General features: G+C 44.9%; 1 protein-coding gene across 1 annotated transcript in view; it reads right to left on the reverse strand.

Annotated features, from left to right (window-relative positions):
• Positions 1-11017: 11017 nt before the first annotated feature.
• Positions 11018-19458, reverse strand: part of GPR176 (G protein-coupled receptor 176) — a 97252-nt gene continuing 88811 nt past the window's right edge. The window contains exon 3 of the mRNA XM_079769209.1: positions 11018-14181. Within this exon, the coding sequence (XP_079625335.1) occupies positions 13059-14181 (1123 nt within the window). The 3' untranslated portion in view covers positions 11018-13058. The remainder of the gene's footprint in view (positions 14182-19458) is intronic.

Raw genomic sequence — 19458 nt, forward strand, 5'->3', positions numbered from 1 at the left:
AATTTTGTAAGTGAAAGGAGTTAGCCCGTGCATTGCCGTGTGACCTTGTTCAGGTGATATGAATATCAGTATGGAAAAAACAGACCTATGCCAGGCGACTATGAGATACATAAAAATCAGCACCTCCCCCCCCCCTTACACACACACACACACACACACACACACACACACACACACAGTGCAGCTATACGTTTATGTCCCAGGACGTTAATAAAGGCCTGTTCTTTAAAAAGCTCGTTGAAGGAAATAAATGAAAATGAAGATACCTACTGAAATCTGGAGGGTTTTGTTCTTGGTGGTGGGTGTGGGTTTTTTTCTGTTTTGTTTTGTTTTGTTTTGTTTGTCATTTCAGTGCAGCCCTCAAGAGATCAGCTCTGCGAAGCGACTCATTTTTCACCAGAAAGGGAGAAACCTTTCTCCTCTCAGAGAACTGCCTCACAGCAACAGACTGCTTAACTCTCTCGTTAGACTGCTGGCCCCATAGCTGGGTCGCCTGCAGCAATTCTGAACCTGTAAAGAGTTTCCAGAAGCTTCCCCAGGCTAGCCGCAGTCCCGTTGCTGGTACCAGCTGAGATTATGGTGTTCTACTCCTGGCACGTTGCCCCTGCCAAAGGGATGCACCAGACACTGCTGTGGGTAATGGCTGAGGACTGTCATGCTTCATGCTTCAAGCTTGTTGTTTATTCCAAACCATAACTTCTGAATCAAGCCTAGGTTTCTGATTGTATGTTTTTTGTTTTAAATTGGTCGCTGGATCTATGTACTAAAATGCATTTTTAGGATATAAATTATAAAAATCTTGATTATTATATGAACCTTTATATTTATTTTAACACAAAGTAAATGAACTTAAAAGCAATTCACGTTATGTGATACTTTCAACAATAAAGAATTTAAATTTTTTTTAAAAAAAAGGCAATTCACATTGCATATAAGAAATATATTCAGCCCGGCCAGTGTGGCTGTTGGTTGAGAGTCGTCCCATGCACCAGGAGGTTGCCGGTTTGATTCCCAGTCAGGGCACAGGCCCGGGTTGCAGGCTCTATGCCCAGCAGGGGGCGTGCAATAGGCAGCCAATCAATGTTTCTCTCTTATCAATGTTTCTATTTTTCCCTCTCCCTTCCTCTCTCTGAAATCAATAAAAACACATTAAGAAAATCAGTGAATTCAAACCAAATGAAGGTTCTTAAGCCACAATGTAGAGAAATTATTTTTCTCAGAGCTAACATAGCAGAGATAAAGAAATGGGTCAACAACCACAGGGAGTTGTTTGGTCAACAGTCAGGCTGCCATCCTGGTATGCTTAGCATCTCACTTCTTACTTATCTTTTTTCTTATTTCAAATTCAAAGTCATGTTTCTATCTGAACATAAATGTGTTTATTAGACTAGGAACTAATCATCATTTTGATGACTATTGGCTTTGTTGTTTAAATCTTTTTCTTAATTGATCATCCAAACTTATTTAACAGAGGCTGATTTTCCCTTCATTTTATCCTAACAGATAAAAAATTAATAACAAACTAATAACAAACTAAAATTAATATTCTAATTTGGCTCAAAATTCGTTATGTAACTCATACATTGACACACAAAACCATTTTAAATGATTTATTAAATTTAAATGCATTCCTGGTTTCTCATCTGGTCTCTGCTAAGAGCTGGCCTGGCCTGGTGTCTTAACGTTTCTCACTCAGTCTGTTTCTTTGTCTAGTAAAATAAGGGGCTGGCCAAAGGTTTCTATGCCTACTTTCAGCTCTGAGGCTCTGTGCTCATCTGATTTAAGCAGGCAGGGCTTTCTTAGGAAACAACCTGCTCATGTGCCCCAGACTGAACTACAACAATATTCATACCAGCGTAAAAGCACCTGTTCAAAGGGCTGGACTGCAAGAATTGCCTGTTCAGAAACATCTGGATAATGGTAACAGCCATCTGTCTTGTCCTCTGCAATCTACAAACAATAATTAAAGCAAAGACACAATAGGCGTGCCCTATTTTTTATAGCATGGTGCAATAGAATGAACTGAAAATTGGCTTAGGTTTTATGAGATTTGGGTGTGTATCCCCATCTATTGTGGATTCTAGGACAAGCCTCTCCATTTACCAGCCCACTTATTAAATAATGGGAAGGCAACTCCCAAACACTCTTCTCACTTTGTAGAGAAATCAAAATGTTCTTGAGATTTCATATTGAATGTTTCACTGCACTGTTTAATAAAATGAGGACTTTCGTTTCAAATAAAACAGCTTTAAGTGAAAAAGGTGAATTATCGGGCTCAAGTCACATCTGTCATCTATCAAATGCTCGTTTATCGTGTATGTTTTGCTAAGATGACTTTGTATATTTGTGAAAATTGCCAACTATTTTTTGTCATGAATCTAGAGATCATTACCTTGGCCAAAATTTTGGGAATTTACTATTCAGGTGGCAAACATGCATTCATTTGTCTACCTTTTATTGGCCATGTACTTGAGTCAAATCCTCCAATAAGTTGTTTCTGGACAAGTGAGCTTTTCATTCTTTCTCTAACCACGCCTAGTTGCTCAGAGATCCTGACAGGGGCAGAAACTAGATGGCCACTTGAATCCCTCCAGCTTTTTACCTCCACTCATTTTAGATTGAAAGTGTCAGGAGTAAGGGGAATTTCTGAGTGCTAACTATATAGTAGCTACCTATCTATTCACGATAACTAGCGGGAAGAAGATTGAAGGCCTTAGGGAAATATTTTTTTATCTTCCCATCTACTATCTACTGCATTATTTAAATTTAATCATGAAAGAGGACATTTGAGCCGAAACCGGTTTGGCTCAGTGGATAGGGCGTCGGCCTGCGGACTGAAGGGTCCCAGGTTCGATTCCGGTCAAGGGCATGTACATTGGTTGCGGGCACATCCCCGGTAGGGGGTGTGCAGGAGGCAGCTGGTCGATGTTTCTCTCTCATCGATGTTTCTAGCTCTCTATCCCTCTCCCTTCCTCTCTGTAAAAAATCAATAAAAATATATTTAAAAAAAGAAAAGAAAGAAAAGGGACATTTGAAAGCACTTGTTTCTGCTCCTCACATCTTTATGGATTAGGCATTTTTTAAAAACCATACATTCTGTTCCAAGGTCTTGGGAGGGCGGGGGGATGGAATCACTTCAACTCCTCCTGGACCTCGACTTCTTCATATTCAACTGCAGAGGTGGTATATGACTAGGCTAAAATCCTCCAAATTCCAAGTGCTATAACTATATAAAGTAAATTGATATTTTATGGAGGAAGAAATTTCCTGGACTTAAAGGAAAAAAAAAACATGCCATCTATCAAACAAAATCACTGAGGACGACACATACTCTCAAAGAAACCATTTTCACTTTCCTTCAGCACTTCGTGTCAGCCCTCGGACATTCTGCTCTCTGTCTCTTGTGAGGTGTGTTGTTTTTTCTCCCCTCAGTTGTCCATACCAGGTACACTTCATACTCCACTATAATAGTGTGTATCAAATGCAATAATATTTACTGTTATGAATGAATGAATCTTGTTATTGGTTCATATATTTGCAGGGAAGGGTGTCAAGTGACCCTGAGAAAGCATGGGCAATTGATGAAAGTGATTTGATGGCAATGACTCTTAAATTAAACTAAGGGTAAACTCAGTGCAGAATTAAAAAGCAGAACACGAGGCAGAAGACGATGCCTGTGAGTACTCTTAGCCAGCTATCTCAATCTTGGCATTCCATTAAGCATTTTTTTAACATTTATTCTGAACTGTCTCTACAAAAAAAAAAAAAGAGAGAGAGAAATTATGAAGCAGAAGAAAATTTGGAAAATAACATCGAGAAAAACAGCTGCCATGCATTAAGGATTTTAATCCATTCCCCAGTACAGTTTAATAATATGTGCCAAGTGGGCATTCAAAAATAGTCATAATAACGATAGATGATAATGATCATCAGTACTTTAGAGGATGCAGTGGAAGAATTGGGCTTTAAGGCCTTCTGTACTGTTTTTAGCACTGTCTCCAACGTGCTTCATCTCTTAGGGCTAATGATGTGGCCATCTGTGCTTCTAGTTTCCCCATCTGCAAAATAGAGATCATATCATCTCCTACAGAAGTCTGTGGGCTGTGCTTTAATATCCTCCAGTGATACATCATATATAAATACAAAGCAGGCAATGAGAAGCCAAATGCTACCAAGGGAAGAAACTTTAAGACAGAGCGTATTATAAATTAAGATCTTCTAAGTTATAGTCTAATGGTTTGAAGTCGTTAATGCAAAGGTACTTACATTGCATTCACTTTTTTTGCAGTCACTTTAGATATTTTTTAAGTAGATGGAAACATAAATAATAAAAAACCAAGTCCAAGATATTTTAATTCATTAAACTCAATGTTTTATACGTATTTATCTAAAATACTATATTAATCCTAAGAATTTCTGAAGCAAACTAGCATTATTTACATTAAACTTATAAAAAGTAGTAATAATCCTTAAAAGTGCTTTAAAAAAGAAATACTTCTTGTTAGTTATTGAGAGGATATGGAGGAAAAACTAGAATTTAGAACAGCCTAAAGTCCCTAGTTCATACAGCCAAACCAAATGAATTAGCTAAATAAACTGACATCATTTGAGTATATCAGCAAAGAGCCATGGGCTACTCTGACCCTGAAAGCCTAAATTGCCTTGTTTTCTCAATTTCCTTTAGATATGCATGTTTCTTGTTTTTTTTCTTTGGTTTAGTCTGATGGTGCCTTGCAAAATTCAGAAGATTTTTAAAGTTACTTTTTTTTCTATACACGTAGATTGTTTTAAAATAGAACAAAGGGGCTTACATAAAATAAATAAACAAAAACAGTCCCAGAGACAAGGACCTGCACTAATTTTAGCAGTCTCTTTTAGCATTCACACATCTCCACATTCTACTTAATGTGTGTATTCTACTCTTTTGTGTATTATCCATTTGGGATATAATTTGATCGCAACCTGTCATGGTAGATGAGGATACTATTCTCTTGCACAATCATTCCCTCAACTGGATGTGTAGGGGGACAGTGGGGGGGGGGGGGCGGGCAGCAGAGCACATTCTGCTTCTTAATCATACATATATGAGAATTTTAAACACTTCTTGTCCTCAGCTGTGGGATTTCAGCCACAATTCCAGGACATCAGAAAAATCTACTGACCACCATGTTTTACACTTATGACATGTGTTCATATAAACAATTCTGGTCTACATGCTTCCTCCTTCATATCTAGCAGGAGTGGAGCACTCATGGACCATTCATGGAATAGAAATCTTTCCTGTAACCTGATAGGTGGACTCTGATGACATAGGTACTCCCGACCCATGAGTCACCAAGGGAATACTATGCACTGATTAGTTTCCACTAACCAGGATCTACCTCAGGAATTGGGATAGAGCCCTGTGAGGAAGCAGGAAGGAAATGGATGTTTAGGGGGTAACGGCACCTGCTACAGCTTATGACATGTGTTCATATAAAAGTTCAGAATAATCTTCACATATTAGCCTTACTTTCCCAAAATCAACTCCCAAGAAACCAGTTAAAAACTTGATCAAAATTCTAGGTACATTTTCCTTGTCAATGCAGTTTCAATTTTCTCAGTTTATCCAGATCTGTTGCCATTATTTCAATTATATTTAAAACTGGCGAGAGTCTTACTATTCTCTTTCAAGAGCTGGGGTGACAAAGAAAGTTTTCTCTCTCATCATTTTAAATAATCATACACTTTTCCCCTGAGAAAAACAAAATTCTACATGGACCTTGGAATAGTTTAATATAAAACCTGTTTACATCACATTTCTTCCATGAAAAGGCAAAAGCAAAGGGGAACTGAGAATTTGCTAGAGAAAGCCAAAATAAACTCTGAAGGTTTTTGTAAACATGTTTAAGTATGTAGAACTAGAGGCCCGGTGCATGAAATTCATGCATGGGGAGCGGGGTGTCCTTCAGCCCAGCCTGCATCCTCTCCAATCTGGGACTCGTTGAGGGATGTCCGACTGCCCGTTTAGGCCCGATCCCAGTAGGATCGGGCCTAAACGGGCAGTCGGACATCCCTCTCACAATCCAGGACTGCTGGCTCCCAACTGCTCGCCTGCCTGCCTTCCTGATTTCCCCTAACTGCTTCTGCCTGCCAGCCTGATCACCTCCTAACCACTCCCCTGCCAGCCTGATTGATGCCTACCTGCTCCCCTGCCAGCCTGTTTGCCCCTAACTGCCCTCTACTGCAGGCTTGGTCACCTCTAACTGCCCTCCCCTGCAGGCCTGGTCCCCCCTAACTGCCCTCCCCTGCAGACCTGGGTCCCACCCAACTGCCCTTCCCTGCAGGCCCAGTCGCCCCCCAACTTCCTTCTTCTGCCAGCCTGGTCACCCCTAACTGCCCTCCCCTGCAGGCTTGATCGCCCCCAACTGCCCTCCCTTGCAGGCCTGGTCCCTTCCAACTGCCCTCCCCTGCTGGCCATCTTGTGGCAGCCATCTTGTGTCCACATGGGGGCAGCCATCTTTGTGTGTTGGAGTGATGGTCAATTTGCATATTACTCTTTTATTAGATAGGACTAGAGGTCTGGTGCACGAAATTCGTGCACGGACGGGGGGTGTCCCTCAGCCCAGCCTACATCCTCTCCAATCTGGGACCCCTTGAGGGATGTCCGACTGCCCGTTTAGGCCCAATCCCACTGGGGATCGGGCCTAAACGGACAGTCGGACATCCCTCTCACAATCCAGGACTGCTCGCTCCCAACTGCTCACCTGCCTGCCTTCCTGATTGCCCCTAAATCGCTTCTGCCTGCCAGCCTGATCACCCCCTAACCACTCCCATGCCAGCCTGATTGATGTCTAACTGCTCCCCTGCCAGCCTGTTTGCCCCCAACTTCCCTCCTCTGCCGGCCTGGTCACCCCTAACTGCCATCCCCTGCAGGGTTGATTGCCTCCAACTGCCCTCCCTTGCAGGCCTGGTGCCTCCCAAATGCCCTCCCCTGCTGGCCATCTTGTGGCGGCCATCTTGTGTCCACATAGGGGCAGGATCTTTGACCACATGGGGGCAGCCATATTGTGTGTTGGATTGATGGTCAATCTGCATATTACTCTTTTATTAGATAGGAGGATAGAGGCCTGGTGCGTGGGTGGGGGCCAGCTGGTTTGCCCTGAAGGATGTCCTGGATCAGGGTGGGGTTCCCTTGGTGCGTGGAGAGGCCTGAGCAAGGGGCCTGTGGTGGTTTGCAGGCCAGCCAAGCTGCTGGTGACCCAAGCAGAGGCCCTGGTATCTGGAATTTATTTACCTTCTACAATTGAAACTTTGTAGCCTGGAGCGGAGCCAAGCCTCCTGCTAGATCCGTGGCTGCCGCTTGGATTTGTTTACCTTCTATAATTGAAACTTTGTATCCTTGAGTGGAGGCCTGGGCCTGCCAGAGTGTGTGGAAAGCTTAGCTTCTTCTGTTGCCAGGGAAACCCAATGGTAGCCATCTTAGCTGGGGTTAATTTGCATACTTGCCCTGATTGGCTGGTGGGTGTGGCTTTGCTGGTGGGCGTGGCTTATGTAGCAGAGTGATGGTTAATTTGCATATTATCCTTTTATTAGAGAGGATTAGATAGGATAGAGGCCTGGTGCACGGGTGGGGGCCAGCTGGTTAGCCTTGAAGGGTGTCCCAGATTAGGGTGGGGGTTCCCTTGGGGCGTGGGGCAGCCTGGGCGAGGGGCCTGTGGTGGTTTGGTATCTGGGATTTATTTATCTTCTATAATTGAAACTTTGTAGCCTTGAGCAGAGGCCAAGGCAGGCCAGGGCTACAGAAAGCTTGGCTTCCTCCATTGCCGGGGAAACCCAAGCCTCCTGCTCTCTCCATGGCCACAGCCATCTTAGTTGGGTTAATTTGCATACTCACTCCTGATTGGCTGGCGGGCATGGCTTATGGGTGTAGCGGAGTGATGGTTAATTTGCATATTACTCTTTTATTAGATAGGATAATAATAGGCTATAGAAGATAAAAGTTCAGAGTTGAAAGGGGATTTAAAGCCTAATTCCCCATCTAGCTTTGAAAAATTCAGTGTAAAAACATAATTTCCTTTGTGTGTGTTTGTATGTGATAGCTCAATTTTCATTTTGAGATTGTGGGGTAATAGAAATAAGCTCAGACAGTCTAGGTATCCTTCTCTCTCACCTATAACATGGTGTTGTGGGGACATACCTGTGGGAACACCTGTCCTCGATGTCACTGCCTACATGGTCATCTCTTGCCCCATTTAATCCAGCCACCCATCCTTCCTGTCCCCCTGAACCTTTGGGCTTGAAGCTTTCCTTTTCTTTCAAACAGGCATGGAAATACCTTTGAGCCAGACTGCGAGGCCCTGGCTGTCTGGACTCTGCCAGACTCTACACTTGGGCTCCACAAACTGGGAGGCCGGGCACACACAGGTTCCCTTTGCAATTAGCACAAGTCTTTATTTTGCTGCTTCCCTGGGGCTGTGCCTGGGAGGCATGAGGGCACCTTTATCTCTTCTCTCGACTATCCTCAATTCAGGGGAAGTTTTCCTACTGAGGGGATATGGCCCCACCCTCCTCCAACCATCTCAAACTTTTGGCTAACCCAAGGTTTCCTAACCTTAGCACTATTGATATTTTGGACCAGATAATTCGGTGTTGTGGAGGACTGTAGGATGTTTAGGCTGCATCCCTAGCTTTTACCCACTAGATGCCAGTAGCACCCCCCAACTTTTGACAATCATTACCCACCCCACCCCCGCCACTTCCCTGAGGTAATGCATGTGAATGTGAAGAGCAAGGCAAAGGAGGGAAGAAAAACGAGATGCATGAGGGAATATGGTTTACATTTCAAAGGCATTATCCCACCTATGTTGTATTTTCTCACCTTAAAATGTACATCATGTCATTCTAGTACCTCCTCTGTGTGTGTGTGTTACCTTTTGTATATAGACTGCGATGAAAAGGCATGTAGAAAGAAATTTAAGAGGCAGGAGATGTAATCACTAAATTCTGATCAATACAACCAAAAAATACTTGTTGAACCTGAGGCTAAGAGAAGGCGAGATACTTCAGCTTCCAAAACCTTGTGTATGGACAATCTTAGATCATTTCATTTTGTTTTAAAAGCCAGGAGCTCACACAAAAAAGGCTTTTGATGCTGCCCTGGGCATTAATACTAATTTCAATTCCTGTGTTATTCACATATTCTCAGGTCATTAACCATGAATCCTTTTTCTTTTGGCTACAGAATTCTAACATAGCACAAGAGGTTAATATAAACTTACTAAATGTTTACAACTATTTGGGTGAAGTTAGTCCCTTTGCTATGCTATTGATTTACATTGTATGTTGCTATATTGGTAGACTACAATATATGAAAGTATTAACCCTTCCCCTCCCCCAAAGTTCAGCCTAATAAAATAAGCTTCCCCCCCCCCCCCCCCAGCATCTCAGCTCCCGCTCCTCACAGCAGCAGCAGCCGTGTGCACGCTGAGCCACCTCACCCTGGGGAGGGGCTGCCAAGAGCTCTGAACTCCCAGGGCTGAGATGGAGCAGCCGTTCCCCTGTCCAGTCAAATCGAACTTGTGCCTGAGCTCCAGATGTTATTCAGCACACCAAGTGATTAACTTGCAGTTCCTTTTCCATGGATGGGGCCACATTGATTTGCATATCTGCCCGTAGTTACTCCGCTTGCCTCATATTTCACCATACAGAAAATTGTGCTCACTCATATTCACAACCTGCCTTATAGGTTTACAACAAAGTAGAACATTCTTTTTAACATCGCCCCCCCTCCATTTTTTTTTGAAACTGAGAATTATTTGGTTAAGAAATAGTCTAGCTTACATAGGTATTTTTTCTTCAGGGATTCAAATAGTCCTTCGGCATTGTGTACTGCCTCAAGTTATTATTATGAATATTAATATTGGAGTGACTGGCTTAATGTAATTTTCTGGAAACCATTCCAATTAAGCCCCCTAACCACTTAAAAAACAACAACAATGTAGTGGATAAGCACTAATATTGATAGATCTTTACTTTGTGCCAGGCATCATGTTAACACAGATGATCCCATTTAATCCTCACAACTGCCCCATGAGGTATATTCTTGTCTCACTTGGATTCCCCTGAAAACAGAGCTTGAGACAAAGGCTTTATGTGGTAGTGTTTTGGGGAGGTGATCCCCGAGGGCATGAATGGGGAGGAAAGAAATCCAAACAGGAAAGGAAGAGGAAGTCAATAAGAATTCATTACTGAGACACCACTGTGGGCAGCAGGGACTTAATTCTGCCTGACTGCCTGAGATATGGACAGATGCCTCTCACAATTGTCCAGCAGGACAGGACGGGGGCATTTATCCACTGGTTCCCATGGCACACTGATCAGGGGTCATCCAGGAGCAAGGGAGTTCTCACGGGGCAGAAAGCAAAGCAAGGCCACGGCTGCTACCCGGGAAGGGCGTGGGTGAGCCAGCAGTGGCCCACTGAAGATGGGGCTCCCATCAGAGGTGAAGTATGGGAGCTGGGGCAAGAGACTCTGACGCAGTGATCATCTTCCCATTTTACAGAGAGGCAATCAAGACACACAGCGGTTACCTCACCTACTCAGGTCATAGGCCGGTCAGTGGCAGAGCCAGGTCTCAAACACGGGCCAACTGGCCCCGAAGCCCAGGCTCCTAGCCATGTGCTATCAGCCCCACCACGTGAGGGAGGAGGAAGGCTGTACCTCAGTCTCCCCTGGAGAGGGAGCCGTCTTTCCACCAATTCAATATGGAGACATGTTCGTGACATTCACTTCAACGTTGCGTTTTCTCCTTTGGCAATTCATTTTTCAATTTGCAACAATATGCTACTGCAATGCTGCCATCTGTATTTATGGGGGGAAACAAATACTTTTCCTTTGAGATCATGTAGGAAGCCTGAGGTTCAGATGGTAACTGCCACTTGAGGGAAAAGAAGAAACAAAAAATACATAGCCCAGACAATCTTTTTTTTGAGTTCAGAAACTGCTTTCCAATTTTTTATTAAAATGTAATGCTTCAGAGAGTATAGAAATACACATGACAATGACCTGTTAGAAGTCAAACATCTGCTTCAAACATACAGAAGAAATAGCTACCAAATTCTGCCTCATCAGATTTTATTCAGTTGTACACACATAACATCAGAACGACACCAAAGTGGCTACACTTGACAGATTCTTCTAACGTAGACACGATTTTTCTGACAGATTATGTTTCCCCTTGACGAACGTTGTAACAATTGTGAGGGTTTTGAAAGATAAGCTTGAAGGGCCACATATTGACTCTCAGGACAAGGAGCTGCAGAGGGCATGCACAGAGGGTCCGGAGGAAGGGGCCCTGGGGAGGGCGTGGCAGTCCCCGCGCACACAACACTTCGAGGGGACAAAACACAGAGGAAGGGTCTGGGTTCACATTCAGGATTTACAAGACATCACACTCGGGAGAGGAGAGGAAACGGCGACGCCTTACACAGTCCTCCGCTGCCTCCAAGGGACAAGGACCAGTGTGGTTTGAGGAAAGGATGGCCTTTGAGGTCCGGTGAGCTGGCCCACTTCCCTTCAGGCTTTCTCAAGGCACTGGATGGGCTCCCTTGCATGCTATTAACCAAAACAGAACGCCCTGGAGAAGAGCGCTGGCCCCTGATTTGCACTCAGTAAGAGTGAGGTGTCCTCTGCAGTTTGAATTCAGCCTGGTGAAACGCACGAGGGGACTTGAACCACCTGGGAGAGCCCCCGGGGTCTAGTCATGAGGACACTGTCTTCCCTCTTCCATCCACTCTTGCTCCTGCTAAAACCTCCCTGGGGAAGAGGAATTGGAGAGCTCACCTGGGCTACTACATGTTGCCGTGGCGTTTTACGATTAATTCTTTTTCCCTGTTCTGTTCCTCCTTTGTGTCCAAAATGAAGGGAGAAATCACAGTTGCATAAATGGACTGAAAATGAGACTGGCCAGCCGGTGTCTGGAGCCCTCCTCAGAAGGGGACCATGTCTGTCAGCCTTTCCCACCCTTTTGGGCAGAAACAACTTTCCTAATCAAGCAGTTTTAGCTAGATGTTTCCAGGGGACCCAGTTTACACTAACTTTGCATTTTAAAATTACCTCTGAATGACAAAAGTTGGCATGAGATCATTTTTTTCAATATATTTTACTTCTAATGACTGATAGGTAGCACCTTTCAGGTGAGATCAAGTGGGAAGAGAAAAGACTACAGTTTGTGGACAAGACTACAATGTCTTTCTTCTCCCCCCTCGAAGCTTCTCTCCCATTTGTTGAAAACAAATAAATAAAATAAAACAAATAAAACAAGGGGGGAAAGACATAGTAAAGAGCTTGCAGTGTTTTCCAACCAAAACTGCAGACGTGTCTTTCTGAGGCCACAGCGATGCCTGGGGATGTCAGGATAACCAAGGACAGACCGTCTCACTTACCACGAGGTACATCTATTGCCATGTCTGTCAAATGGGGGCAGAAGGGCCATTCCTTATCCACATCCCAGTGAAAGGGATGATAGGCATCGTGAGAAACTGCGAGACATATGATCGGGCCTTCCAAAGTAAAGGTGTCAAATGCCAAGTCCCTGACTTCCCTGAAGGTACAGATCAATCATACTTAAGTCCATCACATAGGCATTTTCTTTGTGCCCACACCACTCCAAGTTATCTTGGCTCCCCTTGGAGTGGCCCTGCTCCTTTGAGCTCATGGATGCTTTTTCTCTCCGTGTATTCTCTGCTGGACTCAGAGAACTGAGGATCCCCAGAAAACACACATGGGGTACCCACCCCAAGACCCGGTCCACAATGCCCAACTTTTGTCTCCACAAAGAGGAACATGGACTTTACTAAGGACATGAATCACTGAGGTAAATATATATATATATACTCCCTCAATAAAAAAGACATCGATTTTATATAGATTTCCCTCTCACTCAAAAGCATCTGGCCCAGACAGGAAAAGTCAACCCATTCTGGTTGCAATGAGATCATACACATCACAGGGCCAGAAGTGAAGGGCAGACTGGAGTGGGGGAGCTCCCTCCTGTTCCCAGGGATTTTCAGTCCTTGCTAGGAATCCACCTTTGGGAAAATGCTCACTTTATTGTTTCTACTCATCTTCCACTCCACCCTGCCTACCTTTGGCATCTTTGTCTGGATCAGCTCTTCTGGGGTGTTACCCAAGGGGGGCAGCAGCCGCTTTTTGCTGTTTCGGGTCTCTGAGAGCCACTGGGGAGGCAACTCAAAGGGACCAAAACCAAATTGCAGGGAATACTTGCCAGGGAATGTCTCAGGTTCCACAGGGGCCGCTGAGGCCACCTGGGATACAGAGTCCACAGGGCCCAGGGGTGGCACAGGGGGTGCAGACTGTGGCCCCTGCTCCCTCTCCAGGCAGGTGCTGAGCATCTCCTTGGCCTGGAGGTCAGCAGAGCCAGCGTACTTGGCTTCGCTCTCTTCCTCATCCTCCGTGGGCTTAAAGATCTGCTGCTGCCCAATGTGGAACATCTCCAGGAGCTGGCTTCCTGAGCGCACACTGGGCTCCAGGCTGACGTCGGCCAGCCCGCTCCCTGTACTCACCACGTTCCGGCGACTGTACCGGTGGTGTAGCTGTACTAAGGTCCCTACCAAGCACTTGCGGACAGATTTGTTCACAGTAAGAAAGAGCACAGGGTTTGCCAGCAGAGAGACTTTAGGCAGCCAGATGGCAGTGAGCAGCAAGAAGACGGAAGTGTCAGGGACGTTGAGCACAGTCTGGTAGACAACCAGGGTAGCGTAGGGCACGCTACATAAGATGAAGACCATCACCATTGAGAGCAGGGTGGCGTGCAGCTCGGCCTCCCGCTGGGAGGCGTAGGGGATAGAGATGGTGTTCTGTGGAGTCCGGAGCGCTGCTATGATGACCTTCTTCTTCTGGCTGGCACTCAGGGCCCGTCGAATCAGTATCAAGAAGAGGAAGACCATAGCCACAGGCACAATGACCGTGGTGATGTTATAGACCAGAACGTATACCAGGTGGCCCAAGGAGTTGCTCCAAACTTCGGTGCAGGTGGACATGGCATAGATGTCGGCCACGTTGGTCACTGCAAATACCGGAATGCTGGCCACTACTGCATGGGCCCAGATGTACATCACCAGTTCCCGGGACTTGGCATTAGATATTTTTCTCTCCAGAGGATAGAGAACTGAGTAGTACCTGCAAAATGCACACATAAGATTCATTTCACAGGAGAAGATATGCTTTAAATAGGGGAATCTCTATTACCCAAAGTGGGAGAGATGGAAAAAAGGGTCAAGTTCTTTTATTCTGCCTAAGAAAGAGGGAACCACTGGGGGAATTAGGCAGCCAGACCTTAAATTTTGAGGACTTTGCTGTACAATTCATAACTAGCTTTATAATTATTGCTACCAAGATTAAATTCCAAAGAGTGCTCTCAATATAAAGGATGCCTCCGTCTGCCGTAAAGACATCTATTTTTCAGTGCAAGGCTAATTTGTAAAAAGTGGATATATTAACCTTACAAGCCGTTCAGGGCAGAACCCAATATGAAGGATGGACTCTAACAAAGTCCTTCCACAAAACCAACTGACAAAAATTATGCCTGCTCCATAGCTATTGTCCCCGTGATAATCACTTAGTAACTCTTAACAGCAAATAATAGGTCTAAAATGCCTGCATGTTAGAATTTTTTTCCCTTCAAGCCTAACTTGATTATTCCATAACCACCTAATCAGAATTCAGAAAGCACCCTGCTTCCATATCGGCAATGATTTGGCAGAACTGAGTAGTTCTTCAGACCCTAGAGCCACATCTGTCAGGAAAGGGCTGCCACTAGCCATCAGAATTGTGGTGATTATCAGAGATTAGCTCTGCCCACGTCACTGCAGTCAGCTAACGCAGGAGTCAACCTTACCACCCTGTTAACATTCATTCATTCGTGAGGCCAACTAAACACGAATGCTTTCCTGTCACAAGGGTTTCTGAGCACCACCTATGTGTTAGGCACTGAGTTACAAAAAGAAGAAAAGATATACAGGGATGTTTCTAAAGTTAATGGGGTGGGGGGAGAAGCATGCAAACAAACAATTATAAATGAGGAGGTGATGGCTCTACTAGAGGTATGCACAAAGGGAGTATGGGAAAGGGAGCACCTGGGAAAATGTCAAGAGAAGGTGGCACTGTGGTGGAGTCTGGCAGGGGACAAGCTGGGGGAGAATGCTCCAGCTCAGGGAGATACGATGCAAACACAACATGACCAGATGACCAGAGATGTATGGAGCACGATGAAATGTGTTCTAGATATCTTTCTGGGAGGGGGAAAAGGAGAGAAAAAATACATAAGTTATGCATGCTCTCCATCTGATTTTTCTGACTTACAGATAAAGGTTTCTACCCACACATGAAAACATGCTCAGGAGTGCCCTGGCTCTGATTCTTATTTGTTAACTGGCAGATAACGGACCCAGGCTTCCAGGCATTTTTGCTTCCATTATGTATTGGGAAATAGGCTGCAACACAGGCTCATTATACGTAATTTTGTTAGTGTATACACCTCTAGAAAATAATGCAGGAAGTGTAGGTGGCCTCCCAATTAACTTGCTGATTCAGCGCCATGAAACAACTATCCGTGAAAGAAGTGAGAGAAAGGATCATTTTCCCTTCACCTTCATGCACACCATACTTAACTTTACGAGTAATTTGTATCTCTGAATAATAAAATAAGATACCACCAGTCTTATTTTTATACTAAAAGGACTTGTTTACCTTTAAAAAAAATAATGGCAAGTACACAGTAGATTGTCTGATGGAAAGAAAGGATTTTTTATTGTTAGCATATTTTCCTCTCTAAGGCCAAGGGCCCAGAAATAACCTACAGTTATTATTGCATTGATTCTAGGTATAACAGAAAAGTATTCAAAACAATGTGTTCTCACTCTTGTTGAATTCTATTCTTTAAAAAATTTCAGGATTCATAGCAGTATTATTCACAATAGTAAGAAAAAATGGAAACAACCCAAATGTCTACCAACTAATGAATGGATAACAGAAGTGGTACAGCCAAACAAAGGACTATTATCTATATATATAAAAGCCTAAGCGACCGTTACGGCAAAACAACCAGAACAACCGGTGGTTATGATGCGCACTGGCCACCAGGGGGCAGACGCTCAACGCAGGAGCTGTCCCCTGGTGGTCAGTGCACTCCCACAGGGGGAGCGCCGCTCAGCACTGCTACATCCCCTGAAGGGTCCCGGACTGAGAGAGGGATGTCCAACTGCCAGCTTAGGCCTGATCCCAGTGCTGTTCTCTGTAGAAGGCAGTCAGTCTGAACAACCCAGTGACTCAGAGAAGCGCAGGAAACTCAGGGTGAGCCTGCCTCCACACTTGACTCACCCACTCAATGGTGTTCACAGGACAGACTGTAGTGGCCCAACCCATGCAACGTGCAGCAGCTGCTAAAGCTCAAGCAGCAAGCCATGCAGCACCAGAAGGCCATCCAGCCACAAGCCAGCAGTCAGACATCCCCTGAGAGGTCCCGGACTGTGAGAGGTGCAGACCAAACTGAGAGACACCCCCACCCCCACCCCAGTGCACAAATTTCATGCACCAGGCCTCTAGTTCACCAATAAAAAATAATGAAGGAAGTTGTTAAGAGGGTAGATCCTAAGAGTTCTCTTTATAAGGAAAAAAATTGTTCTTTTATATCTACACTAGGCAGGGGGGGGGGGGGGGTCTCTCAGGCTAGCCTGTGCCCTCTCGCAGTCCAGGAGATGTAGCAGTGTGCCAAGCAGCAGGCAGTCAGGGAGGAGCCTGAATCGGGCCTGGGTGCTGCGCGGCTCACGCTCGTCCCAGCCCGCTGCGCCTGCTGCCGCAGAGTCCAGAGAGGCTCCCACCGTGGCAGCTGCACTCGCCAGCCACGAGCCCGGCTTCTGGCTGAGCGGCACTCCTCCTGTGGGAGCACATTGACCACCAGAGGGCAGCTCCTGCATTGAGCGTTTGCCCCTGGTGGTCAGTGCGCATCAAAGCAACCGGTTGTTCTGCCATAACGGTTGCTTAAGCTTTTATTATATAGATGATATGATGGATGTTAACTAAACTTACTGTGGCAATCAGTTCACAATATATTCAAGTCCTCTATGCTGTACACCTTAAACTTACACAGTGCTGTATGTCAATTATATCTCAATAAAACTACAAGAAAAAAAGGAATGAAGTACTAATAGATGCTACAACATGGATGAACCTTGAAAACATTATGCTGAGCAAAAGAGCCAGACATAAAAGAACACATACTGTATAATCTTAATTATATGAAATGTCCCAAACTAGCAAACATACAGAGACAGAAAGTATATTAGTGGTTGCCTAGGTCTGGGGTGGGAATGGAGAGTGAGTGTAATAAACATGAGGCTGCTTTTCTTTAGGGCGATGAATCTGTTCTGAAGGTCAGTTGTGTTGATGGTGGCACAACTCTATAAAGATACTAAAATTCATTGACTTGCCCTAACCACTTTGGCTCAGTGGATAAAGTGTCGGCCTGCGGAGTGAAAGATCCCAGGTTCGATTCCGGTCAAGGGCATGTACCTGGGTTGCGGGCACATCCCCAGCAGGAGGTGTGCAGGAGGCAGCTGATCGATGTTTCTCTCTCATCGATGTTTCTAACTCTCTATCGCTCTCCCTTCCTCTCTGTAAAAAATCAATAAAATATATATATTTTTAAATTCATTGACTTGTACACTTAAAATAGGTGAATTTTGTGAAACATAAATTATATCTCAATAAAAAGTTGTTTTAAAAACTCTGAGAAAAGTCCACAATGTGGTCTGAAGACTTAAGACCTCACTAAGCAGGTAGTACAAGGGGCAGTTGGAAGGACACCTCCTATAAACATAGAGTGGCTCAATGCAAAATTCATGAGGGCTGTAACTGCATCACCAGGATGTAACTGACTTTTCACTGTGCTATTCCAGTGCTGTGCAATGGTTCTTTACAGATATTCAAAAGTCCGTTGTTGAGCATGGAAGAGACATGCGAAGTTACTGTAGAGCAGTCATGGCAAACTCGCATTGCATGGTACACATTTAGCTTGCTGAGGGATTTGAGTGTTCCACATAATATATTTAATGCAAATTAATTGCAAACATTAAAAAATGATAGAAATCTAGATTTCTAATTTTTCTCCTAAGAAAATAGAGTCCTGCCCACTAAATCTAGATAGCCACAAAGCAACTATTAGCTGCATCTGCTAACTGACCCAAATGAACATGAATGCACACACAACCCCAGCCTGGTCTGTGGCACCTGCCTTGTCTGATCCTGTGGATGGTGAGTTTCTAGTGAGGAAATTCCAAAGAGCTAGAATGGCTCACAGCAATATCTGATGGTAAAATGATTGCAGACAATAAATCTAAAGAAGAATGTGCCAATTAGAAGCAAAGCCTAGAGAAAGAGAGGCAAACATTGGTGCAACCTATCCAACCACAGGCCACAAATAATTCATTTAATTCTTCTTACTGCTGAGGAAACTGAGGCTCAGAAAGATTAAGCCACTTTGCCTAAAGCCACCCACCAAAAAAAGCAATGTAGGTAGACTTCTGACTCCAGAGTTCCCTCTCTTAAGCCAACAACTTCTCCTCGTATGCAGGGGCTTTGTATGACTCTGTCCCTCCATGCAGATGACACTAGGCAGCTAATGAAACCAAGGTTCCGGGCCTGAGAGGCTGAAAGTGACTCCACAAATGGGTTCTGCAATCCATACTCTCACAGGTCATTAAGATATTAAGCATGTTTTGAATGAACAAAGCGTTTAGAAATTCCAAATTCATCTAAAATGTAAATTTATAATCCTATATAATAAAAGCCTAATATGCTAAGTGTCCGGTTGTCTGGTTGGCCATTCAACCAATCAAAGCGTAATATGCTAGTGATATGCTAAAGCCACTCAACTGCTTGCTATGATGTGCACTGACCAACAGGGGGCAGACCCTCCGATGGGTAGGTTTGCTTGCTGCTGGGGTCTGGCTGACCTGGACTGAGCAAGATGGGCCGGACATACCTTGGAGCCCTACCCAGCCCTGATCATGCACCACTGGGGTCCCTTGGGCCTGGCCTGTACCCTCTCACAATTCAGGACCCCTCGGGGGATGTTGGAGAGCCAATTTTGGCCCAACGGAATGACTGGTCACTATGACGCGCACTGACACCAGGGGGCAGACGCTCAATGCAGGAGCTGCTCCCTGGTGGTCAGTGCACTCCCACAGGGAGAGTGCTGCTCAGCCAGAAGCTGGGCTCACGGCTGGTGAGTCAGAGGTGGCGGCAGAAGCCTCTCCTGCCTCCGCAGCAGCGCTAAGGATGTCCGACTGCTGGCTTAGGCCCGAGGGCTCCTGGACAGCAAGAGGGTGCGGGCCGGGCAGAGGGACCCCCCCCCCCTCACCCGCCGAGTGCACGAATTTCGTGCACTGGGCTTCTTGT

Source organism: Cnephaeus nilssonii (genome assembly GCF_951640355.1).
Source record: "Cnephaeus nilssonii genome assembly, chromosome: 4".
Taxonomy (NCBI): domain Eukaryota; kingdom Metazoa; phylum Chordata; class Mammalia; order Chiroptera; family Vespertilionidae; genus Cnephaeus; species Cnephaeus nilssonii.